The sequence below is a fragment of the Mytilus galloprovincialis genome, chromosome 4 (genome assembly GCF_965363235.1).
Source record: "Mytilus galloprovincialis chromosome 4, xbMytGall1.hap1.1, whole genome shotgun sequence".
Taxonomy (NCBI): Eukaryota; Metazoa; Mollusca; class Bivalvia; order Mytilida; family Mytilidae; genus Mytilus; species Mytilus galloprovincialis.
Genome location: NC_134841.1, coordinates 32,075,591 through 32,086,595, shown reverse-complemented (window position 1 = coordinate 32,086,595; position 11,005 = coordinate 32,075,591). Strand labels below are relative to the sequence as shown.

General features: G+C 32.4%; 1 protein-coding gene across 1 annotated transcript; it reads left to right on the top strand.

Annotated features, from left to right (window-relative positions):
• Positions 1–1,290: 1,290 nt before the first annotated feature.
• On the top strand, positions 1,291–10,625 carry LOC143070558 (heat shock 70 kDa protein 12A-like). Its single transcript, XM_076244804.1, has 4 exons — positions 1,291–1,597; positions 1,790–2,008; positions 3,235–3,388; positions 9,384–10,625. Exons 1-4 carry the CDS (start codon positions 1,295–1,297, stop codon positions 10,436–10,438), a joined length of 1,731 nt encoding a protein of 576 aa, XP_076100919.1. The 5' UTR covers positions 1,291–1,294; the 3' UTR covers positions 10,439–10,625.
• Positions 10,626–11,005: the final 380 nt, after the last annotated feature.

Genomic DNA, 11,005 nt, shown 5'->3' with positions numbered 1-11,005 from the left:
TCAGACACTGCTTTGAGAATATCAAAAGAAAAGATAGGGTCACCGTAAGTTTTTTCCGGCTAAAATACAAAATAGGAAAATTCCATACAGAATCCTTCAGAAAATGCACTTTTTTTAGAGTTACCTCCCCTTAAAATGCCAATGTAAAAAAAAAAAAAAAAACAACCAAAAATAATTAATATTTGCAAAAATATCAATATTTAGAAGTTATATTCTTATAAATTGGTTCTTTTAAATGAAAATGTACATTTAATATCTGCATTCCTGCATCAAATTTTGCTAACTTGATGGAAAATCTTGACCTTTGATTCTCTGTTTTTTACAATCCAAGATGGAGGAAGACACCCATACCACCTTAAATGGTTTATCAGGTCAAGATCTATCTGCCCTGAAATTGTCAGATGAATCAGACAACCGATTGTTAGGTTGCTGCCTCTGAATTGGTAATTTTAAGGAAATTTTGCTGCTTTTGGTTATTATCATGAATAATATTATAGATAGAGATAAACTGTAATTAGCAAAAATGTTCAGCAAAGTAAGATTTACAAATAAGTCAACATGACCGACATGGTCAGTTGATCCCTGTAGGAGTTATGGCCCTTTATGGTCAATTTTTGTCCATTTTCCGTAAATCTTAGTCATCTTTTACAAAAATCGTCTCCTCTGAAACTACTGGGCCAAATTTAACCAACATGGCCAAAATCATTATTAGGGTATCTAGTTTAAAAATTGTGTCTGGTGACCCGGCTAACCAACCAAAATGGCCGCCATGGCTAAAAATAGAACATAGGGGTAAAATGCAGTTTTTAGCTTATAACTCAAAAACCAAAGCATTTAGAGCAAATCTGAAATGGGGTAAAATTGTTTATCAGGTCAAGATCTATCTGCCCTGAAATTTTCAGATGAATCGGACAACCGGTTGTTGGATTGCCGCCCCTGAATTGGTAATTTTAAGGAAATTTTGCTGTTTTTGGTTATTATTATAAATGTAGATAAACTGTAAACAGCAATAATGTAATGCTTGGGGTATACAATGTTTTTTTATACTTTCATCATAAATTATATTATGAACACGAGACAAATGAGACATTTCGGTGTGTCCACTCTTGTTTTTGCTTTTGAAGAAGATATGACAGAATCGAAGAACCATTTATATAAATTGAAAACCCAAAATAATCATTGATGGAAGATTTAAGCAAAAAATTTAAGGTGAGCGATTCAGGCTCTTGAGAGCCTCTTGTTATTTTTATAGTCAGGGGAAGCAAATATGTGTCATTTAATTTCAGCAGTTATCATGTCTGACCATCTACTAGTAGCAGCTATAGACTTTGGTACAACATATTCTGGATATGCCTTTTCAACAATAGCCAACTTTAAACTAGATCCACTGAAGATTCATGCTAATCAAGCTTGGAACGCTGGAGGAAGACAGCTTCTTTCTCTTAAAACACCAACATGTCTACTCCTAAACGAGAAAAAGGAACTGGTTTCCTTCGGATTTGAAGCAGAGAACGATTATGCAGAACTGGTACTGGATGAGAGACACAACGATCACTATTATTTCACAAGATTTAAAATGAAATTATATCAGGCTAAGGTACTTAGACTGTTACACATTTTAATGACTTTCAAATACATAAAGACTTTTTTTTATTAATTTATTACTGCAATGCAAATACTATTTGAAAAGTGTATCAAGTTATGCATGAATATTTTTACAGTTAAATATTAAATGTCACAATGGGTTTGAAATTGAAAATATTAAAATTTTGTTTTTGAAATAAATTAGGATTTAAGTGAAGATATGAGACTTGAAGACATAACTGGTAAAAGTTTAATGGCAATAGATGTGTTTGGCCAATCTATTAAAGCACTAAAAGACCATTTGTTGAAATTGTTGGAAACAGAGGGGACTGGCGTCAAACCACATGAGATTAAGTGGGTACTAACAGTTCCAGCTATTTGGCCTGATAGCGCTAAGCAGTTCATGAGAAAAAGCGCTGAAAAGGTAATACACATCATAGATACCAGGCTACTTGGCAGTTGATTGTGGTATCATTAATGAGAGAGAAAATAATTCCTTTGTATTTGTCCATTCATGAAACATTGAAGAAGTAAAAATAAAAATAACTAATCACAATTAATATATCTATAAATGAGTCAATTTGTTTTAAAATAAAGAAATTATATGAATGAATTGTTCTTAAAGTATCGATACACCAGTAATAAGATAAATTAAATATGGAAGGGTCTGATTTTTGAATTAAGGCAAATCTGAAAGCAAATGTCGGTTTATCAATTTGTATTCTCGAGCACGAATCGCAATGCATGAACACGATATACAACTTGAGAGTAAATACTTATAATATAAAAGAGCGAAGTGATTTTTAATATTTACATTGCTTTCCAGTTCATTAGTGATACTAGTACTAAAATTGTTCTCTCTCTGAATTGGTTTATACTTATTTTTTTTTGGCGTTTTCTTTTTCTTCACTTAACTTCCATCACAATTTTCTTTTTGTTGGACTTCTAACGATGTGTCATAGTTCAATTCACTGCACACGAAAAAGCTGTTGACAAATTTGAGAAAACAGGATAAAATTAAGAAATTTCTATTATAAAAACGTCGTTTTAAGTTAAACTTTGCCATTCAGATATAAATACAATTTATCTTTTTCGGTAAATCTAAAAGATCATAGTGAGTACGTTTTAAAATTCATGACCAGTTTTGAAAAGTTTTTCATCATTCATATTAACCCCAACTTTTAAATTTCCGGTTCAGTACAAAGCAGGGCTAATCTTTATAAACCATTTAAATGCCCTCATCCTGAATACTAATTTAATTTCAGTTGCCTCTCATCCTGATCATATCTCGTTTGCAAAATTATTATATGAATGTCAACTGAAATGATCATTACGGCTTATCATGCTAAAAGGTATCTTAAACAACGAAAAAGACCGGGTTTGAAATGATAAAGCATGACAGAAATTATTTGATATTATTGTTGCAACAACACATGAAAATTGCTAAATTACCAATATGACATTGTCAACTCCAACCAATAACAAAAGACAACCTGGAAAATATCTTTCTATAATACAAATGTTTCCGGAACGTCCGGTCATTTTGAAGGTTGATAATTGGACAATCGAAAAAACGTTTAACGTTTAATTGCATTTTTCATCATAGCAGACAGCAAATAACTTACTGATAAATTAGTTTTGTATCAACAGGCAGGCATTGACCATAAAAAGCTTTTTATTGCCCTTGAGCCTGAAGCTGCCTCTATACATTGTCAGTACCTACCTACAGAGAAGTTGAAGGGTGCCACTGAAGGATTTACTGTGACAGAAATAGGACAAAAGTATATGGTTATTGACTTGGGAGGTATGTTTTTGACATTAAATCAAGATTTTGCCTATAGGTTTGTTTTTTAATCTTCTCCTCTGAAACAACTTGACCGAAAGTTTTCAAATTGTACCCGAATTTTTCATCGGGAATCTGTTTAACAAATTGTATCCGAAGGTGTTGATTCATCAATAAACATGTGCTAAAAATAGAACAAAGGAATAATATTATGATGGTTGATATGCCAAACACTAAAGCATCTATTGGATAACAAAGATCAGCAGAATAAGAGTTGTCTTATATGATTTATATATATAAAAAAACCAGCCAAAACGTTACTGTTCCTGGATAAAATTTTCATTATTCAGCATGTCTTTTTTAATTGACTGAAGTCAACAACTAACCGTTTTAGCAGTTATTGTCCTGGAATGGTGACGTTTACTAGTTTTTTTTTGTACTTTTTTGTCGGAAATTAAATTATACTAGTAGATAAAGAGAACGTTTTTATGGTAAAAACTTCAAAAAATCAATCAACCAATCAATCAATCACATAATTTAACATTACATGCAGTATTTTCCAATTGAATCCAATAGAATTTATTGCTATCACAGCTTAATATAAAATTGAGAATGGGAATAGGAAATGTGTCAAAGCGACAACAACCCGACCAAAGAGCAGAAAACAGCTGAAGGCCACCAATGGGTCTTCAATGTAGCGAGAAACTCTCGCACCGGAGTCGTCCTTCAGCTATCCCCTAAACAAATATGCATACTAGTTCAGTGATAATGGACGTCATACTCAACTCCGAATTATACACATGAAACTAAAATTAAAAATCATACCAAACTAACAAAGGCCAGAGGCTCTTGACTTGGGACAGGCGCAAAATTGCGGCGGGGTTAAACATGTTTTTTGAGATCTCAACCCTCCCCATTACCTCAAGCCAATGTAGAAAAACAAACGCACAACACAATCCTCCCCCTATACCTCTAGACAATGTAGAAAAACAAACGCACAACAATACGCCCAGTAAAACTCAGTCTTTTATAACGCTGTGGTATGGTTGTTGATCATTCTGAAAGTACGTCATTTGGTTACTGCCGGAGAGCTGTTTCATTGGCATTCATATATCACACCTACGTATTCATATACTATTAGACCTTTTCAATATCTCTCGATACCTACAGTTGAGAACGACTACGACAGGTAAAATGTGAGGGGTCGTCTCAAAAATTAAAACAGGGAGATCATTATTGATTTTATTGCTTTCATTGACAATGATACAACTTTCCTACAGAGTCCAAATGACATGGATTTTTTAATTTATCTAAGTCACATTTCATGTTTTAAGACGTTGAGCTTTTAGCTGTCCTGTTGAAATTTGGAAAAATGAAAAGGACAAAGCATGTTTTATTTTAGTAAATATTTAATCAAACAATGTTTTATGTCTGTTGACAAGGGCAGCACATGTTTCCACAATGTCTGTCAGTTTTGGCCTTGAGTGCCTCCATAATGTCCTCAATACTTTTCAATTCACCAATTTGATGTTCCACTTCAATTCTGTATTCACCAATCACTCGATTAAGTTTTCTGCATTTTTGCGCCTGTCCTCAGTCAGGAGCCTCTGGTCTTGTATGATTTTTAATTTTAGTTTCTTGTGTACAAATTGGAGTTCAGTATGTCGTTCATTATCACTGAACTAGTATATATATTTGTTAAGGGGCTAGCTGAAGGACACCCCCGGGTTGGGGAATTTCTCGCTGAATTGAAGACCAGTTGTTGAACTTTTGCTGTTGTCTGCTCTATGGTCGGGTTGTTGTCTCTTTGGCACATTTTTCTTTTTTATTCTATATCCAAAACTATATACCGGAATTGAACATAGAGAAAAAAATATTGACCCGATGAAAACTAAACAAAATATAGCAATGGCAGAGTATAAAAAAAAATCAACACAATTTTATCAGCTTCTTGTAAGAAACCAAAAGGTCATTTTCAGGAACGGGGGAAGGACACTACGACGGAGGGACAAGGTATGTTGTTTTCTTGTCCAAAAAGAGTTTGAAATGTTTTAAACAAACTCTATAGTATAAACCAACAACTTAAAATATAAATTTAATATCATACGCAACTATGTACCAAAAAAAAAAAATGCACTTCTTAAATGTTGTAACCTTGAAACGAGAAGTCAATTATATATTTTTTTTAAAATTCATTAAGGAAAAACATCAACTCTCTCCTTTATCGATACAAATAAAGATACGTATGATAAATTTCTGGTGTAGACTTGTTAAAGGAAATGAAACAAAATGTTCATCCTTATTATATAAATTGTTACATGTTTACTACACAGATTATGGTTATGAATCTAAGTGGTTAAAGTTTATAAAGAATATTTTAAATGATTGTGGTATGTCAAATGTTTGGCAAAACCAAACTGTTTTTTCGTCATTATGGATTTCAAAGTGTATTGAACAGAAACTGAAGGATCAATTTATACAATTTTGGTATTCAGAAATGTCCAAATCTCCTAAGGCATTGTGCTATAGATTATTTAAAACACATTTTTGTTTTGAAAATTATATCTCAGAGTTATCACCCTATTATATGTACATCCTTTGTAAATTTAGATGTGGTAGTCACCGATTACCAGTCGAGACCGGCAGATGGCGTAATTTACCAAGAAGCGAAAGAGTGTGCTCTCTATGTGACTCTATGGATATCGGTGATGAATACCACTATATAATGACATGTAGCTACTTTATCAAGGAAAGAATAAATCTGCTTCCCCCTTTTTGTCACGAAAATGTTAACATTTATAAGTTTGAACAGCTATTTGCTTCCAACAATGTAATTGTATTAGAAAAACTATGTAAACTTATAAAGAACGTCCAAGAGAAGGTCGTTCCTCCAGGTTAGAACTTCTTAGTATCACTTTATATATGTATATGTAATTCACACATGCTATATAAGTTTGTACATTGTTAATATGTATATGTTCTCTGTAACAATTGTTTTAAGAGAATAAAGTATTCATTCATTCTTTCACAAGATTTCTTGAAGCGGAGAAGTCCGTCGATGAAAAATAGATGTGATATTTTCCTTCCACTTTAACAATCATTATGTGATTTTCGCTCCAGAAATTGAATATGTACATCAACTAAGGTGAAGTTCGGTGAAAAAACACCAAGTTGGTCGTGTTCACAAGTGTGATACGGACGGACGGACGGTCTTGAAAGTAATTATTTTTTTACAAATTTTGAAAAATTTCATAAAACCTATTACACCAACGATCATTACTAGCATGCGGCAAATATTTGGTGAAGACTCATATAATCATTAAATTGAAGGGATGCATACTGATTGCAGTATAAATTTTTTTATCATTCAACATGAAATTTCTTCTAAATACATACAAAATAAGAAGATTATATGATAGAGATATATATATTTATTTATTTATTTATTTGGTTAATATATATTCTGAAGCTATATATAGTTAACTCAGTATATAACCGCCAATCCAATATGTTACGCAATGAGAATCGGGATGTTTTTTTGTCTTTGAGACGACCCATTCATTTTACCTGTAAACTGTAGGTGTCATTAGTCGGTGTCGAGAGATATTGAAAAGGTTTAATAGAATAATTAGATTAGACAACATGGCTAATATTATCAGTCATTTAAAAACCGAAATTATTTTCCTAAAGTGATCAACAATAGGAATGGAATTGTCAATATCTTACAGGATTAGTTATAATAATACATTTTTTATAAATTGTATTTTAATAAAGAGATAATTTATTAAGAAATCAAAGTATTCAACTCCCTAGGTTGAACTAAGTTTGATATATCTAATAATGTCATGTGAATGCCCTTTTAGGTAATATAGCTCTTCACCTTTTCTGGTTCATATACATCTTTTGCATAAACTTGTATGGTTTTGATATTTTATGATGAAAATAAATCCAGATAAGCGCTGAGGATATATATGACGTGTTCATTTTTTAAAAACCATAAGTCACCATTTTTACCCACTCCCCTTTTCTGCTAATATTTAAATCTATAATATGTTAAAAAGTAAGACTTATTTAATGCCACAGACTTGTACAAACCTCCGATGGTTCTTGTATTTTCATTTGACATTGCTTTATGCCGCTTGGAAACAGCGATAAGCAAACAATATGAGCAACTTTTATTCTAATAGGTTGACAAAAGTTGTTTCAAAATGGCGATATAGTAAGATGAAGAACCCTTTGCAACTCTCCAAATTAATTAACATTGCTACTGGATATCTTGAGTATACATAAGTACTCGTGATAAACAGAGATATTGGCACGATTTGGTTCCAATTTGAAATCAATTGCAAGTTTTCGTTTAAGAGACAAAATTATCGCGAAGCAATGCTGAAAACATACACATTTTATCAGCTAATTGCTATGGAAAACATTCAAGCGCTTCTTATATTTTTAACTCAATTTTTTTCCCCTGTTATATAGCCTTGATATTATGGCTGTCCAAAGAAGAACGTTATGTAGTGGTAAAAAATCAGCAACTATAATGATAACACATAGGGAGCTGAAATTAAGATAAATTACATCTCTTGACCCGTATGCATAAAGCTTCTTAAGTTAAGATTTTGATTTCCTACAGTAAACACTTAAGGGTGTACTTAGGTGAGGTTTTGGAATTTGTGTCAAATGTTCAAACTCCTTCGTGTTTTTCTATAAAAAAACAATGTAAAATATTTTGCCCCATAACACCCATTTATTTTTTCATATAATACTAAACAGCATTATGAAAGGTCATTTACCAAAATATTAGAAGATTCTTGATTTTCTTTCTTTTTTTTTTTGAGACCCAATAATACCAATGCAAATATAAGGTAAAAGTCCGAGTTAGCCTTTTCCCGCCATATTTTAAATCTCAATTATCTCGAAAAGGAGGTCCATGACCTTTCAATATTTTGAGACCCAATAATACCAATGCAAATATAAGGTAAAAGTCCGAGTTAGCCTTTTCCCGCCATATTTTAAATCTCAAATATCTCGAAAAAGAGGTCCATGACCTATCAATATTTTTAGCTTAATTTTATTCTTAATTGGTGCTCTACCAGCTTATAGTATGAATTTTAACTTCTCAATTTATTAATTTTCACCTAACCTTACCTAAGTACATCCTTAAGTTAAGGAACTCCGCCATTTTACCTAAGTGGTATGCATAAAAAATCTTAAACTAATTAAGTATTTCATTTGTAAAATCTTAGTTGTGTTAAGTCACGCATGCAAAATTTTAGTGGTATGTATAAATAATGGCAACAGTAGTATATCGCTGTTCAAAAATCATAAATCGATTGCCACGGATTGGGAGACAAAAATACTAAAACCAAGGAAAACGCATCACTTTTAAAAGGAAAACAAAGGAACAACAGAAAAACTGAAGTGCAACAAAACAAACGGAAACATACATAGAAACTAACTATTTGATAACAACTGCCATATTCCTGACTTGGTACATGACAATTTAAACTGTCTATACCTTATTAATCTATTTTTTTTTTTTAATATTTTATCATACTAGTTTATTCAGGGAAATATTTCTGTTGGGGAAAATATTGAAAATTTTAAATTTTGCATAGAGAAAAGACTTTTAACCTATATGAATTATCGTATCCGAAAGAAAATTTAGTAATTTTAATAATTTAATAATAGCTCATATTTCTCTAAAATCCAGCAAGAATGTACTATGTAGTTTTGAGTCATCTTCACACTCTGATAAATTTGCAGTGAATTATTCGAAATATGCTTAGATTTTGCTATTTAATACCTTATTACAGTAAATATATGTGAATCTAATAACGAGTGTTTTAATAAAGATTATATGTCTTTTGGACAAATGCCGTTGTTGTTATATGAACAGACATAATCTCAAGACTATAAATGTGTATGACTTTAGTCTGTGAATGCGGTGGTATTAGATTGCTTTCCGGCTTGTGATTTTTCTGTCGTGTCCTTCAATTCATTTTATGTTCTTTAGGTGGCACTGCAGATATAACAGTACACGAAAAACTAGAAGGAGGTCATCTAAAAGAGCTGTGTCATGCCAGTGGGGGTGATTGTGGTGGAACATCTGTTGATAATGCATTCGTTCAGATGATAGTTAAAATTCTTGGTGCACCTTTAATCAACCTTCTGAAACAAGAGGATCCATCTGCCTATTTAGATTTGCTTCGAGAGTTCGAAACTGTAAAGCGCAAAATAGAATCAACCACATCCGGAAAGGTAAACTTCACCGTTCCCTGTGCAACCATCAATACTCTTTGCGAAAAACATCAAAATGAAAGTCTTAAATCGATGATAGAGGCATCGCCCTTTGCCAACCAAATTGCACTCCGAGGAGACAAACTAAGAGTAGATGCGAAAATTATGAAAAATTTGTTTTCGTCGACTGTAAACAACATAATAAAATTAGTCAAAGATGTCCTAAGAAAGTCTGTAGTCAGAGATGTTCCACTTTTACTGTTGGTTGGAGGATTCGCCGAATGCCCTCTTATACAAACAGCCATGAAAAAAGAATTTACAAACAAGCGCATTGTTATACCAGAAGAAGCTGGATTATCTGTACTGAAAGGGGCAGTTCTGTTTGGGCACAAACCTGACTATATTGCTTCGCGTGTCATGCGCTTTTCCTATGGTACAGATGTTAGTAGACCCTTTGATTCTTCCCTTTACGATCTCTCCCGAAAAACCATAGTTAATGGCGAAGAGAGATGCGGAAATGTATTTTGTATGATCATTGAACAAGACAAATGCGTTCCAATAGGGACTAAAATAAATGACAGGTACAGCACTGTACTTCCAAATCAAAGTGGCATGGGGTTTAGGATTTATGCTTCAAGCAAGAAAAATCCTACCTATGTCGACGAGGAAGGCTGTCATTTGATTGGAGAGGCGGTAATATCAATTCCATTTCCATCCGAGGAGCAACGTTGGGTAGCAGTCGAATTCATTTTCGGAAATACAGAAATAAGCATGACAGCTCGGGAAGAACTTCATGGATCTACATGCGAGGCAAACTTCAAGCTTATTTGAGATTTAAGAAATAATCAAGCATGGAGAATATTAACAATTATAATGAAACAATCCGTTTGATAATTATTTTAAATACACAACAGATTGATATAAATGAGAAGTGTTTACTAATCAAGTTATAATCTAACACTAAAATGTTATACTATTTTCAATAAAGAAAAGTTACTTTATAAATATCTATTAATAATTCTTGCATATTTACCAGTCTTCCGATCGGTTATTGTGAATCAAAAGTAATTTTACCGAATATCAAACATTTTCCATGAACTATCAGGAGGTTTTTTTTATTTAATTTTGGAACTCTGACTTTAATTCCAGTGCCATATCGGAAATTTTTATATCGATTTTATTAATCATGGTAAAGTTTAATTCACTGATGTAGGATGGAAGTTCTTTGTTTGCGAAATTACCTGGACATTCAAATATTTAAGCATTGAGTATCACTAAAGAGACTTGCATTATCGAAGTGAGCCAATCAAATTGAAATTAAATCCTGTATAAACTCACATTATGATATGTCGCACATCAAGTCTTGACCCATCAGAAGTCTTGATTTTTTATAAGATT